This window comes from Neopelma chrysocephalum, unplaced genomic scaffold (assembly GCF_003984885.1).
Source record: "Neopelma chrysocephalum unplaced genomic scaffold, ASM398488v2 Primary Assembly neopelma1_361, whole genome shotgun sequence".
Lineage (NCBI taxonomy): Eukaryota > Metazoa > Chordata > Aves > Passeriformes > Pipridae > Neopelma > Neopelma chrysocephalum.
The window spans coordinates 711439-726879 of NW_020898025.1; the positions used below are offsets into that span (position 1 = coordinate 711439).

General features: G+C 52.0%; 1 protein-coding gene and 1 long non-coding RNA gene across 2 annotated transcripts in view; both read left to right on the forward strand.

Moving 5' to 3' along the window:
* Positions 1–7828: 7828 nt before the first annotated feature.
* LOC113978817 lies at positions 7829–9315 on the forward strand. The gene is made up of 3 exons (XR_003537661.1): positions 7829–8029; positions 8142–8248; positions 8587–9315. It is a non-coding gene; the product is annotated as an uncharacterized LOC113978817 (long non-coding RNA).
* Positions 9316–13049: 3734 nt separating this feature from the next.
* Positions 13050–15441, forward strand: part of MAN1C1 (mannosidase alpha class 1C member 1) — a 62878-nt gene continuing 60486 nt past the window's right edge. Inside the window, exon 1 of the mRNA XM_027705944.1 lies at positions 13050–13776. Coding sequence (XP_027561745.1) covers positions 13210–13776 — 567 coding nt within the window. The 5' untranslated portion in view covers positions 13050–13209. The remainder of the gene's footprint in view (positions 13777–15441) is intronic.

Genomic DNA, 15441 nt, shown 5'->3' on the forward strand with positions numbered 1-15441 from the left:
CGTGGGTTAAAATGCTGTGATCCAGCAGACGGCTGGCGTTGTATATCAAGATTAAATTCTGGGGAAAGTCTGTCAGAATCTGGGTCACTTGCTCCTTTGTGGTCTCCCATTTATATATCGAGCTGACCCGACTCACGTCTGCAGACTGTGATGGGAGAACTGGGAGAGCTTCTGGTGAAGTTATTTAAGGGTTTCAGACAGGTACGAGCACACAAGTCATTTCACAACCCTGACAGGAGAAGCTCGGCTGCTGTGCTGCCTGTACTTCATCGGTGCTTCCCCCTGCCCTTGATGCTTTGTGCCTTTCCAGTTCTGCTTTTTATGCCCTCAAAACGAGAGTGTGGTCTCTTGAGGCCGGGATGAGACAGAGCCAGCACAGGCTGGAGTGGATCTTCCCAGCTCCAAGTTCCCTTGTCTCGTTAACCACGTTGCATAAGGAGGTGCAATAGTGCTGAGCTCAAAATTACATCTCTTCCCTTCCTCCCTGACACAGCAGCAGGGAGAGAGAACCACAGACAAGTTTAAAGTATTGCTTCCTCAGAGCAAAATTTGGGAGATGAGAGGTTTGGGTTTCGGCTGGTTGACCGAAAGCCCCCGGGGAGCTCAGGATGCTGATGCCTGTGACTGCCACAGCCGTGTGATTCCAGCTCCAGGATGGCCCAGGGCACCCGCCCGTGTGCTTTGCAACAAGCTGTGATTTATGGGATGCCTGTGGAGTGGCTGGTCCCTGTGTGATAATGAAGGGGAGTCTGTGATGTGCCTGCTCTGAGAGCAGGGAGCAGACTCATCCACCCCGGGGGTCCCTTGTGTGTCCCCACACCACCTCTGCACCCCAGCTGACAATGTGATCCCACTTTCCAGCCCTTCCCTGGGCCATGATCAGCAGGTCGGGTCCGATGGCTGCAAGCTGATCTCATTTGAACCTGGAGGGATGCAGGTGTGGTCCTGCTCTTGGGTTGTCACTGCTTCTCCCCTCATGTTGCCCCTGCCAGCTTCGGTTAAATGTCATTGAATCCGTCTCTTCCACGAGATTAACTCGCTCTCAGACCCTCAGGATGAACCACACGCTGGGCTGGGGCTGATGGAGGCCAGAATCTGGGAAACATTCAGTCTGGAGCAAGGTGAGCTGAATCCTAACCTGCTTCGAGCCTCACGCTGTGGCTGCAGAGCTTGAAGCAGGGAGTGATAAAGCCTCCTTTAAATGGTGATTTAAAGGCTGGCTGCCCTGATGAGCTCGGGCTTTATCTGATTTGGGACCTACTACGGCCATCTCAGGGAGGTGCTGGAGTGATAACATAATGCAATATCTGGAAAGGTGGTTTCTGACTGTGCAGTGAGAATAAATGCAGGAGATTGTAACCCGGGAGAAAACCATTATCAATATCTTCTCTGTTTTATACACATGGCTCAGAGATGTCACTTAATAACTTCTGTGCTGAACTCCAAGCTGCCACCTGAGTTACCAGATCTCTTTAAAACCACACACAGGCTTCTAAGTTGTTTGAAAAAAAAAATTTTTTTAGATCTGAAAGGCCTTTCCAGCCCTGGTACCATCCTGTATTCCCTCTCCTCCAAAGTTTGATCCACCAGGTGCAAAAGTCCTTTCAAAGAGCAAGAAGGTGGACAGGTACCTCAAGAGAAGAGACCCTTCCATGTAACAGGTGTTTTGCCATCAACCATTTGAGCATCTGTCCCTGAGTTTTTCCTCGTCTCCAGGACAACTCTCAGCAATGGATGTTTGAGGGCTGAAGTTTCTCCTCCTTTATCACTCTAAGCTTCTGATGCCAACGCTGGGATTCTCCAGGATGAAATGCAAAGAGCCCTGAGCAAGTTTGGGGGGAAAGCTCTGGAAGCAGGCCATTAGCAAAGCATTAAAGGCTGAGCTGGCTTTGCCTTTGGCCAAGTACACACAGGCTTCCCTGGCTTCTGCAGGCTTCCCAGCCTGGATTGAGATGCTTCTGGATGCTGCTGCTCCATCCATACCTCAGGTGAGTCCCATGTCTTCCCTCCTCCACCCCACACAGCCCAGGGGTTGCCCCCAGGGGCCATCATGAGCTCAGTGACTTGTGCTGGGGTGATGGCTGGAAAAACCCCCTGACAAATTGAGGCAGACCCAAAGCAACAGCCTTCCAAAATCCACGAGGGGACATTGCTTTTCCCCTGCCAACCAGTGAGGAAATGAGCAATTCCAGCCTCCCTACAGTGCTAACTACTCCTACAGATGTACTTGGACAGGCCATGCTGATTAACTCCATGTCCCCTACAGCATTCCTGGGCCTGTGCTCCGAGGAAGCTCAGCTGGTCCCAAGTGTCTCCAGCTTCCAAGAGCCACAAAACCTGGGAGAATATCAGCAGCATGAAGTGATGGCATTGCAGCAACCCATCAGCAAGGCTGGGGGCCCTGTATCCCCACAGGTCATGTCTTCCACATCTTGACCAAGAAACCTCTGGGGTTTGTTTCCTTTCTGAAGCTGGGACAGGAGGATGCCACCCTGAGACAATAATTTCCTTACCTCTCCCTTCCCCTGTAACTGATTTCCCCCTCCCTTCATTTCTGATACCTGGCAGGTATTTTTATAATCCCATAACTGCTATTTTTCTCCAGTTCTCATTTTCTGTTTTGCAGCCTGGCCACCTGGTCAGAGCCTTTTCCATCTGTATGCAGTGTGCATGGCTGGAGCAGCCCATAGGAGACCAGGATTAAAAACTGTGAGCTAACACACAGCAGCTCAAGGCTCAGCAACACAAATACCTCCTTTCCCATTTTTTTGGGGGCACTTCAGCCAGGCAGAGTGTCACCCTGAGACGGGGGAGGGGGAGAAGGCACCGACCTATACAGGGTTTGTTGGGGTCCTTGAAGAGGAACTGCTTATCCTGGATGAGGATCCAAGGAAGATTTTTCTTCTTTCACATGGATTAAGTATTGCCCTGTGTGCAAGCTTAAGGTAGGAAAAGGGAAGCTGAAATATAGTGGGATCTGTGGGTCCAGCTATGAGATTTGTCATTCCATGGGACCTCTTCCACAACAGATGTGGAATGACGAGGTGGTGAGTCTGGGCTGGGACCACCCGGAGACACCAGTAAGGAAAAGCATTTTCCTGTTTCACAGGGCTTCAGCACCAAGAAATTGCTTTATTTTATACTGATCCAGGAAAAATTGAGAGGCCTCTGAGGACGTTTCTGAAGTCAGCAGCAACCTGGAGGACGAAACCTCCCTCTCTCCCACCACAGCAGAGGGGCTGTGCTGGTTGTCTGGCACCAGCAAAGCCCCACAATCAGGATACTGGATGATACTGGAAAAGGGAGCTCCTCTGTCAGGAGAGTGCAGTGTCCTCTCCAGGGCTGGGATGACGAGGCACCTACAGGCCATGCCCTTGCAGATGCCACGAGGCAGGTGGGACATCTCTGCTCACTGGGCTCAGACTGGTAAAATGTCAACAATTTGGTGCAGACCTCCCCAGGCTCGGGATAAATATAGTGCAGACAGTGATTCATCCGAGCGAGGTTTGGAGTGACCTGTTTCTCAGGTCGGGATGGATGAACTTCACCCTGAAGGTGACTTAGAAGTTATTTTGGGCCGCACTGAGCCCTTTCCATATTTCAGTGTTTGACAGGGAGCTCAGTGCGGTGTCCAGCAGAACCAGCTGAAGGGATTTGGCCTTGAGGGGGGACATGGGCACTCAAGTTTATTTTTAAAAAAGAGCAACAATCCTGCCTTTCTGAGGGGAAAAAAAATAACCTGCAAAATAGGACTGTGACACCAGCGCGTCTGCAAAGTGCGGAATCTTCTTTCCTGGCTTTAGCTGATGACTTCCTGTGATGGTTTAAAATCTTAGCTCCTCTTTCTGGCCTGGATCCTGATGATCTGGCACAGGAATTCCCACCCTGGAAACGCTGAACTCCGCAGGGGCTCTGCTTTCCTGTTTTGGTTAATGGCTGGGCAGGGAAAAGGGTAATTCTGTAATTTGGCAAAGCGCTTCAACAACTTCTACTCCTCTCTACAGGGAATAGAAATACATTTAGTTGCTGGAACATCTGCCCCATTAACCTGATATTTTCTTTTTTCCCTACGTACTATTGACCTCCTTGGAAGAGGTTTAAATTCTGCTTACCTTGGAAGTCCCTGGGGAGGGGCTTCACCTGGCAGGCACCAGGATCTGTGCAATTTATCCCAATCAATAGCCTGGCAGCTTTGCATCACTCCAGAAGGAGGCTGGTGACATCTGAGTGGTGCCAATAAAATGCCCTGGAATCTATGTATTAATCTTAAAATAACTGCCCAAAGGGATCTCCTGATCTGCTTCACCCTCCAGCCTGAGCCACAGTTGACAGATGATTTTAGCCAAGCCTTAGTGGTCACCCGAGGATGGCCAATATAGAGAGCTATAAGCTGGAATTTTCATTGCAGCACCACAGTTTAAATGACTTTTAGCTCTTTGGAAATGCTTCCTTTTCCCTATAATGGAAATATTTATGTTATCCCATTCAAATGCTCTGAGGTGTCCTTATTTCTCTTGGCCTGGCTCATAATGGCCTGGCTCATAGACATTAAAGTTTAAGGGAAATGAGCCTGGCACCAGGGCAAGGGGGAAAATACTTCTGGCTCTAAGATGGATCTGTTTGCTCACAGGCTTCTCACTGACCAGGGGAGTGACTCTGCAGCCCACTCAGGGTCTCTCTGCATCACTTCAGGAAAACAATCAAGAGGGGTCGAAAATTTGATCCACTGAGTTTATCAAGGATTTCCTAAAAAGTGTCAGAGAGAATCCAATTAAAATCAGCAGTGTTGGACAGTAACTTACCCTGCCTGTGGACAAATGGCCAGAGGACCTCCGTGGCTCACAGAGTTATCCCTTGCTATCAAATCTAACAACTCTGATTAATAATCTGACCATAAAGTTTCTCATACTGTTATCTCTTGCTGAAAGATTCCAAAACTGCTTGTCCTGTAACAGCTGCTTTGATAAATTTCTTTGCAATGTGTGTAAACTGGTAGGTTTTAGTCTTTGACTTGTCTCCTAAAGACAAACGTCCTCTGTGTATCTCCCCATATGGTTTATATGAAATTGGTTTTTTCTCCAGTATTTTTTAATAGATTGCTACTGAGCAGTGTATTAACCCCAAGGGTCTGCTAACCACAAGCTGGAAATCTGTCCTAAATTATTGTAGCACTTATCTATTAGTCCAGAAGAATTCACACACTAATCCTCATCTAAAACTCTCCCCGTCGGGCAGGATCCTCTTCAGACTCAGCACCAGAGCTGAAAACTGTCACAGCTCTGCTGAAATCACTGACCCTGTGGCACAATTATTAACCGAGGGGGCAGCTGGGGCAGTGGGGCTGATATAAACCATGAGAGCTCTGAGGCAGGTAATGAAAATGTATGGCTGTGTTTCATCTTTGGCCAAAACACAGAGCAGAACCAAAAGAATATATGGGTTTGTTGGTTTGGTTTTTCATTTTTTGTCTTCTAGTCTGTGGACAATGAATATGATGAACAGAAAGGCTTTTCTTCCCGTGTTCCCACATGGTGATTAATCTTCCCAGCGTTTGAAGGTATTGGTTGTTATTTTCTGGCTTGCCTTGAAATTCACTTTTAAAAAGCAGCAACAGCAGGATATATTTATATGATGAAAGAAGATTTTTTTTGTGTGTGTGAAATATGCATTCGTGACAACGTTCTCAGAGCAAACCCAGCCCACCCCTTTGAGGAGAGCAGAGATTATCACACTGGGGGAGAGCAGGGGTAGCTGCTGGCACGTGGGGATGCCTCTGGAGGCAGGACAGACGATGGACTGCACAGATGGTCGTCAAATAAGTGGAAATTCACCCTTTGGGAGGTTATTTTCCTTAAAAACTGAACCAGTCTTTAATGACTACTAGGAAGCTTGGCAGTTTCCAAAAGCATTGGTCTGCTTGGCTCCTTCTCCAGCTGGAAAATTCCTGTATTTTCTCAAATAGGGTCTCCTGGCACACTTTTAGCTGTTCTCAGTCCCCATTGATGTCAGATGGGTCTGTCACCTCCTGGGCTCTTCCCAAACAGTTCAGATGTCTGCTAGGAAATGTTGGATAGCCAGATTTTACCTCAAAAAAAGGGAGACCTCTCTGTTCCAAACAACTCCAGATGAAAACCTCCTATAGGCAGCAGGTAATTCAATCCCAGGAGGCCATTAGGACCATCACATCTTACACAAACTGCTTCTTGGGTTGACTCTGGAGGCTTTTTTGACACCCAACACAAATATTTAAGTTTGGTTTAAGATTACTGGGCTTTCTCAATGCTTCTGTTTGTGGAAAACTGGGTTTGTTTCACCGAGTTCATCACGGATTCACCTGCAGTTCTGCTTTGCCTGAACTGCATTTTCTGACAAGTCAAGTCTCGGGCTGAAAATTATTCTTAGACTTTTTTCCACTTGGGATCTTATTTCTGAAGCCATCTAAAATAGGCTGTTGCTCCACATTCACAAGAGCAGATTCATTGCGTTCTCGTGGCCCTTACCTTACTTAAGTAGGGGAAAATGGAACACAGACATTCTGATGATGCTGATTTTAATGGGGAAAAAATGTGCAGGCTGCTACATTAGTCACCTGGTATTACAAGAAAGTAATAAACTAGAACTGTTTCTGCTCTTTTCTCCATGCACCTTCTGCTATGTTTCTGCTTTTGTACTATTTTTTAGCTTGTTTTACGTTTTCCCTGGCACAGAGGAGGTAAGATTGTTGAGACCTTCACCATAATTAAGCAAGATTCTTTCTCTGATGAAAGCTCATTCCTACACAATTCTGGTTTAAGAGACACAGAACAGGTTGTTATCTCAGATGTGAATGGCTTTTTTCCCTTTTTCTGAGATAAAATATAAGCCTGGCTGAGGTGGTGGGGTTTATATTGTGTAAATGTTTCCTGCTAGCAGAGAACCATTGGAATTCTCAGCGAGGCTTCTGTGCATCCCTAAATGTGAGTCTTAATTCAGATAATTAATATCTTATATGCCTGAATGTGGAGTTGAAGGGAAAGCACCCAAACCTGCAGATATGTGTGATGTTGCCTCTAAATTCTGAGGGTTTGGGGGGCTAAGTATCCATTTTTTCTACACATTAAGCTCATTAAAATTATCACATGAAATTTGTCCTCTTGCACAGCACAAACTGAATTAAATCAGGGCAAAATCCACTACTGCTTTATCCGTTCTTGTACCTTCCAGCCTGCAAACCTCCTCCTGGGCAGCACAGGATGGTCACTAGATGCTGATGAGATCATTTGGAGGAGGAGGAGGAGAAAGGCTGCTCCAAGGAGCCAAGCCTTAAGCATGTCTTTCTATACCTTTATCCTTTCCTTTCCTTCCCTTTCTTTCCTTCTTCTGCCTTTATCACCCACTTTATACATTAGTTTTCTCACACCATGTGCAGGTTGGCAGAGGAAACCCTCTCTGTTGTCAATACATCCACCCTGCACAGGTGATATTGCCATCACCTGCTGGATTATTATTACAGTTTAGCCTTTCAGTGTTTTATTAGAATAATTCCTACGGAAACAATCCTAGTAATCCATCAGCACATGGTTTAATCTAAGCAGTCATGCTCCCTGCTCCCTGGTCCTTAAGTAAGGATCACACTCTCCCAGGTTAAACACCCCGGCAGCCCACATTCATGGAGCAGATAACGAGGCTCTTAATTATCCAGGCTTCTCCACAGCCTCATGCCCTCTGCTTGTGTTTCTAAAACCTTAAAATAATCAATACCAGACGGATTTCTTCTGCCCTGAGTCATTACAGGCCATCGGGGACTGTTTTGCTCATTCTCCCTGCTTGGAGAAGTTTGGGGGCTGTTGTTTGTGTAATGGATCAGCTGGTTTAAATGTATGGATTTCCCCTTATCCGATCACAACTGCAGGGAGACTGACACATCTATGCTTTGAATAATATCAGACCTTGCTGCTTGCAGTGGGGAACAGCTGCCTTGGGGCTGCACGGAGGAGGAAGATGCCTCAGAAGCTTTGTCCTCCCCGAAACGTTCCCCACTGGGCCACGGGTGAGTAAGAGCCCGGGGTGGGAAGTGGGAACTGGGAACAGCCACATCCATCCCACGCAGCAGGAGCCCTCTGTTCCCAGCACGGGGGGGACTCATCAGCTCCTCAGATCAGGCTGCAGAAAGCTGGGCCACAAATTGGGCTCCACGCCACGGTGAGGTGTCAGGAATCCTCCAAAGGTGGCCCCTTGTTCTGTCACCGCCGCGCTTGTTCCTCGGGAGGTAAAGGAGCCCTTCCTCTCTAAAGCTGGCAGCTCCAGCAGGTTTTGTTGTCACTATCTGTACTTTGTAGTAGCTGTCAACAGAGTTTGGGTGTCTGGTTTACATGCTGAGGCTGTGCTGTTTTGAGGATGCTTTTAGATGTTCTATCCCTTTCCATTACAGTGAAACAAGGCTGGGTTGTTGGGTTGATTCCCTTCCCTTCCCTTCCCTTCCCTTCCCTTCCCTTCCCTTCCCTTTTTTGCCTTCCTCCCTGCCTTCCTTCCTCTGCCTTCTCCTTTCCCTCCTTCCCCTTCTTTTTTTCCCTTTCTTTCTTTCCCTTTCCTTTTTTTCTCTCGCAGAACCACAGTAACTCTGACCCTGCTGCCCTCACCACAGAGCCTCTCTTCCCATCTCCCTGCTCTATCCTTTCATCACTGTGATGCCTAAAAATCACCAGCTGGAGTGGTTCTGAGAGCCAGAGAGGGCTTTCTGGGGAATAACTGGAGTGCTATTCCAGCATCATGAGGCATCCCGGCCTCTCCTGCAGCCACAACGGGAGCATTTTCTGCAGTGAGAGCAAAATAAACATCAAGACTCTTTAAAAGAGAGTCTGGAGGGTTGAGTGCAATTATCGGGCCAAACTCCTTTGCCTTGAGTGTTATCTATCACTCTGTAGTTTCCTTCCTCATAGAAAGGTGGATATTAAATTCTACTTTTCTTATGGCCATAAAAAAAAAAGTAATTTTCTCCAAATTATTTCTTCCAGACCTGCTAAAAACAAGAATCATAATGCAGCAGGACCCCCATCTTCCCAGTAATTACACTCTGCCTCCTAACTCCTTCAACACCAATTTCTCAATTTATTTGGCTTCCATCTGGAACCACAGTCACAGGCAGAGCTGGGCTCTGTCTTATTATTACACGGACAAAATTGTTTTTAAAATGTAATTAAACATTTACCTTGAAGACAATGCTTTGTCTTCTTTAAGAAGCATAATATCTTAATTTAACCTAATCTAGAAAACCTTCCATTTCTGAGCTTTTACCTCCAAGACAATGTTATGCTAAACACAAAGCAAAACAAAAAGATTTCCTAATTTAACCTAATTAAAAGATAAGCCTCCAACTTCTCCGTCGCCGCTGCCTGAAATGAGGAGGGAGGCGTAGCCCTTCCGTTTGCTCAGAACTGTCTGTTTTATTATCCCTCTGGTTTGTTCTCTGCTGTCGATTTTTATTATCCTCCTTGATGCCCCCAAATCCTCTTAGGAAGCGGAGCTATCCAACCTTTCCCATCCTGGGGCCATGTCTAAGAGGATCAAGGGACCACCACCGGAATAGTTGGAGGGGTTTGGTGTTTGGTGGCGTTTTGTTTGGTTGGTTTGGGTTTGGTGGTTTGTTTTTTTTTTTTATAAGGCTGAGAAAAAATGCAGCCTGCTGTGTGAGGTCTCCCAAGGGAAAGAGGAGATTTAAGGAAGATGAAGGATTATTTCCATTCAATGAGGCTGGGGCAGATGCTAGGTGTGGGGAGAAGGGGCGATGGAAGCCCATGGAGCGGTGCTGCCTTGCTGGTGCTGTTCCCTGGGGGGTTGCACGAGGCAGGTCAGCAGTAAAAGCCCTGCCAAACTGCATCCATGCTCAAAATACTGGAACTGGCAGCTGGCTCTCAGGGTTCTCCCCTTCTCCTTGTGAAGCCGGGCAAAGAAGCAAAATCAAATCGTCCTTTACAAGCTGCTCCCCTGGGCTCCGAGGAGCCTGTGGAGCATCTGCCGTGCTCCGCGAGCTCCTGTGCGACCTGCCAAGATGAAGTGGCTGAGTCTCCTCCTCTTCTCCCTCACGGTGCAGCTACAGGGCAGGGAAGGGAGAGCAGCTGTGCCGAGCGTTCCTCCAGCAGCTGCTCCGGAGGAAACCAAACGCAGTGGGTGAGCGGTGGTGCCCAAATCTCCCTCGTGCTCAACCAGCTCCTGCCTCCGAACCGCAGGCGATGGTTGAAAGGGCGATTTCAAACCCAAACAATCAAGATGCAAATTTGCCTCCGAGGGGTGGCCACCGGCGTTCAAGGTCCAGCGGGCAGCCACTAGAGCTAAAAGCACAAGGTTTTTCAGGTTTATTTTGACAAGAGGAAAACCTGCAGAGGCTGTGGAGGCGTGGAGGAAGGTGAAGGTAAAGATGATGCTTGGGCATGGCTGCGTCAGGAGCAGCTCCAGAATCCTGCTCCTAGAGTGGTTCTGCTACCTGCTTAAAGTGCTTTCCATAGGAAAATGACAATACAGTTACACAGTTATGTTTCTGATACTCAGCCGAGCAGTTCAAAGTCTGGGGCCCTGCAATCAGCTCAGGTATTTCTCCCCTGCGGTGTTGGTTGTTTGTGCAGAAGGCACATACTGCGCGCAGGCAGACGCAAACAGCAGATGATTTCTTTCCTCTCAGCTCCAGCTCCTTTCCAGCCTACAAAATGTTCTCTTTTAGCTCTTCCAAGTTTAGTCACAGCCATGCTCCGGTGGCTGCGTTTACCCTTTCCTGGGAGCCTCATCCTACCCCACAGCACCCAAATCCCACCTCTGGGGCCCCATTCCGCCCATCCAGCTGTTCCTGATCAGTTCCAGGTGCTGCCGGGTTTGGGTGTTACCCTTTTTTCTCTTTCAATGCTAATTCCGCAGGTTTTGGTTGGGGCTGTTTTTGTAACATTTATGAGCAGCAGCTTTGTTTCACTGTCTTTCCCTCTGGTACAGTATTACCCCACAGGGTCCATTTCAAATTTACTTGGTGTGGTACCTTGAAGGTTAAGGGTGAGGATTTAAGGATTTGGGGTTCAGAGGTGCTTCACTGCATTTGGCTGTGCTCATAAAAACCAGAAAGGTGGTTTCCAACCTGCCCCCTCTGAGGTCGCTTCTCCTATCAGGCACTGAGGCAATGCCCTCAGGGCCATGTCACCCTCCGGGTAGGAATCTCATCTTGTGAATTTTGCCCTTCTGGCAAACATCAGACCTCGGGCGGGCTGTGCCGGGTAAATTCACCCCTCAGAGCCCTCACAAGGTGTGAAGTGAAGGAAAAGCAGCACTACCTCCACCCGACACCTGCCGAGCCCTCACAGCGTCTGGAGCCGCGCCGCGTCCTCAGCCCCTTTTTAAAGTAGCTGCGCCCCCCCTCCACCAATCACAGCGGACACGGCGCGTTCTTCACAGCCAATGGGAGGCCGCCGCTGGAGGAAAGGGGCGGGGCCCGCCGCCCCGCGAGCCGGAGCCGGGCAACTGTGGTAAACAAGAGGGCGGGCCCCGCGGCTTGTCTGACAGGCCGAACAGCCAATGGAAAAGGCGAGGTGAGCTAGGCAGCCAATAGCGAGCGAGGGTGGGCGGGGCACGGCGCGGTGATTGGCTGGCGGTGGCGGCGGGGTGACCGTTGGCGGGCGGGGGCGTGGCGGGGGGCGTGGCAGGGGGCGGTGCCCCGGCGCTGTCGCAGTGAGCGGCGGGCGGTGCTGCCGTGAGGGGGCACCGGGCGGCGACAGCGGCCCCGCGGGTCCCCTCCGAGGTGAAAAGCAGAGGCATCCAAGTAGCTCAGTGCAGTTAGACATTCCCCTCCTGCGTGCCTGGGTGGGCAGGGAGAGCGCAGCTGTCCCCCGGAGAGCCCAGCTTCTTCCCTTTCCTAACTGAGCGCTGGCAGCAGCGAGAGAGGGGCTCTCGCTGTTTGGGATGAGCGGGCAGGACTGAGAAGATTTTTGCTCACTGTAGGAGCCGGAGAGGCTTGGATTTGTCAGAGGGGTGAGTAAAACAGCGCTGGGGGTAGGAAAGCATCCGCCAAGCGGGGCTGGCGGCGTGTTTTGGGGGGGCAGCGCTGTCCCTGCCCGTAGGAGAAGGGGTGTTTTGGGGGCTTGTAGGGTAGGGGTTTAAAGCCGTGTCCTGCTTGCTTTCAGGGTCTGAAAGTTGAGCTCTGTCTCTCCCATAAGGAGGGGATTGGTGTGGGGGTGTGGATAACTCTAACAGCCAAGCAGAGATTTGGGGGAAAGAGGGAATTTGCCGGCATCTATTTTAGCAAAACCAAAACCCGTAGATTTTTAATTTTTTAAATTTTTTTTTTTTTTTTTTTTTTTGCCTCAAGAAGCTCAGCCCGAGCCGAGCTTTCCGCATGGCTGGTTTGCAGCCCCATCGTCCCCCAGCCCTGCGCGGGTGAAGGCAGCCCCTGGCAGCCTGGAGAGGAGCGGAGCAGCTTCGTCTCTGTCTGTCTGTGCCGTGTCCCAGGGCACCCTGCCCCTTCCAGGGTATCCTGCCCCTCCCGGGATGTCCCAGGGCATCCTGCGCTTTCCAGGGCATCCTGCCTCTCCCGGGCTTCTCGCTCCTCGTCAGAGAGGAGCTTCTCGCTGCCCCTCTTGCCCCCCGGGCTTCCCCACCAGCCAAGCCCAGCAGCGCGGAGCTGGAAAGGGAGATGGTGCAGAGCAGGAGCTGCTCGCGGACTGGAGAGTTGATGGCAAGTCCGGAGAGAGGGAAAGCGAACTAGTGCAGCTGGAGGGCGGGGGACGGACAGGGGACAAAAGCCTTGTATCGCCGGCTGCCTCCTTCGATGGTGTTCAATGACCGCGCTCTTGTCTCTCTCCCCCCCCTCCGCCCCGCAGAAATGCTGCAGCATGAACCCACCGCCTAGAGAGACCGGCTCGCACCTCCCCGGCGCCGCTGCCTGAGCCAGCCCCACACCGCAGCCGTCCGTCCGTCCGTCCGTCCGTCCGGCGGGGAGCCTGCACGGGGAGCGCCGCCGGGAGCAGCCCAGCCCAGCCCGGCTCCGGCGGGATGCGCTCGCCGCCGCCTTCATGCCGGCAGGGGGGACGCTGAGCCGCCGCTCCGCCCGGCCCGGAGACACCCACGTGCGGTCCCCGGTGAAGGCGGCCGGTGGTGCGGGCGGGCACCGCTGAGCCTTTGGCCGCAGGAGCCCGCGGCGCTCCCCGGGGCGGCGGCGGCGGCGGCGGGTCCCGCCCGGCGGCCGCGATCCGGTGCCCCATGGTGGTGCTGCGGAAGCTGCCGGGCATGCCGGGCTGGCCGGCGGCGCTGGGGCTGCGGCTGCCGCAGAAGTTCCTGTTCCTGCTCTTCCTCTCGGGCCTGCTCACGCTCTGCTTCGGGGCCCTCTTCCTCCTGCCCGATTCCTCCCGCTTCAAGCGCCTCTTCCTACCCCGCCGGGCCACCGCCTCCGCCTCCTCTTCATCCTCCGCCTCCTCGTCCTCCGCCTCCTCCTCCTCCACCCGCGACACCGACCTGCCCCGCAGCCCCCCCGCCGCCGCCGAGCCCCGCCACGCCAGCCCCGCCGCCCCCCGCCGCCTGCGGGAGAAGCTCCGCACCGCCGCCCGCATGGCCGGCCCGCCGGCCCGCACCGCGCCTGGCGCCCGCCAGCAGGTGCAGGGCGGCGAGGGGCGGCCCGAGCCCGCCACCGGCGCGACCCCCGCCCGGGAGACGCGGGCTCCGTTCCGCTTCGACTACGAGCGGTTCCGCCGGAGCCTCCGGCACCCGGTGCGGGGCGGGCGGACCGGAGAGGACCCCGAGACCCGCGCCCGCAGGATGAAGATCAAAGAGGTGAGGAGCGCCCGCGCCGATCTCAGTCAGCGCTCACTGCTGGGTACCCCCTCTATCAGCACTCACTGCCGTGTACCCCTCAGTCAGCCCTCACTGCTGGGTACCCCTCAGTCAGCCCTCACTGCCGGGTACCCCTCAGTCAGCACTCACTGCTGGGTCCCCCTCACTCAGCCCTCACTGCCGGGTACCCCTCAGTCAGCACTCACTGCTGGGTACCCCTCAGTCAGCACTCACTGCTGGGTAAACCCTCATCCTCCCCCTCACATCATGTCCCCCCTCAGTCAGCCCTCACCTCCCTTCAACATCTGCGTCCCCCCTCACTCAGCCCTTGTGGCCGTATTCCCCCTCAGTCAGTTCTCGCCTCCTCTCTCAGCCATGTCCCCCCTTAGTCATCCCTCACCTCCCTTCATAGCCACGTTCCCCCTCAGTCAGCCCTCAAAGCTGTGTCCCCCAGAGTCAGCCTTCATCCTCCTCTCACATCATGCCCCCCTCACAGCCATGTACCCTCTCAGTCAGCCCTCATGTCCGTGTCCTCCCTCAGTCAGCCCTCACCTCCCCTCATTGCCTCCACTCTCCTCACCCTCCCTCACCTCCCCAGCCTCTCCCTCATTTCCCACACAACCCTCCCGTCCCCCTTTCTCCTTCCTTTTCCCAAGGAAAGTGGCAGGAGTTGGGGTTGTCCCTTTCCCGGGGGCTGTTCCTGTCAGCGAGCGCACACACCTCCGCTCACAGGAGAGGAGATGTCAAGGCAGCCTGATGGGGTGTGACTGGAAATTAAAGAGCTGAAATTAAGCAAAGGGAAATTTAAATTTCAGCTTGGTTATTATTAGGGGAAAAAAAAAACTCGCTTGGCGGGAGGTGTCTGGTTGTGCAAGAAGCTCCATCCCCAGGGGTGTCGGTGTGAACCTCTGTAGAAACGGGGATAAACTTGTGCTGGTCCATGGGGATGGGATGGGATGGGATGGGATGTGCCCTCACAGGAGCCAGGGAGGAGAAGGAGGGTCTGACCCTGTGAATCCTTGTGGAACTGGCATGGGAATTGTTACCCACTAACAGGGAGCCAAGGGCTGCCCTCGCTGTGACCCCGCCGAGCCAGGATAACCTCGTGGAGGGGGTTGCAGGGGTGTAAGGGTGAGGGGAGAATTTGTCCTCGTGCCCACAGCTCGTGCATAAAAGCCTGGCAGCCTCACAAACATCGCAGACGGGCTGTGACCCAGTTAACCAGGAGCAATGGGCTCTGTGTAGTATTCGATTGTGTTTGTCGTATCCTTTTGCTATGATGAATAACCAACTTGGAGGGAATTTTGCTCCAGAAAGAGGTGCCAATAAGTAAAAAGCACAGATTTAATTAAGCAGAGTGTAAATTTCCTGAGTTTGTGCTCTCGCAGAGGTGCAGCCATTCAGCGAAGATGCTGCCCCAGGTTGAAGAGAGGAGAAAGTCAAAGAGTAACACACCGAGGGATTTCATCCACTCCAACCTGCATTTTACAAACAGTTTTTTAAAGCTCTCATCCCAGTATCTTTGTCAGTCACTAAAACAAAAGGCTGCACGGCTGGTAAAATTCCAACTTCTGTGCCAGGCAACCAGACACAACACACCCAGGGGTGCTGGGTTTCTTTATGATCCCAGTCGGGATTGAGCCATCCTTTCCTGCTGCATCTCAG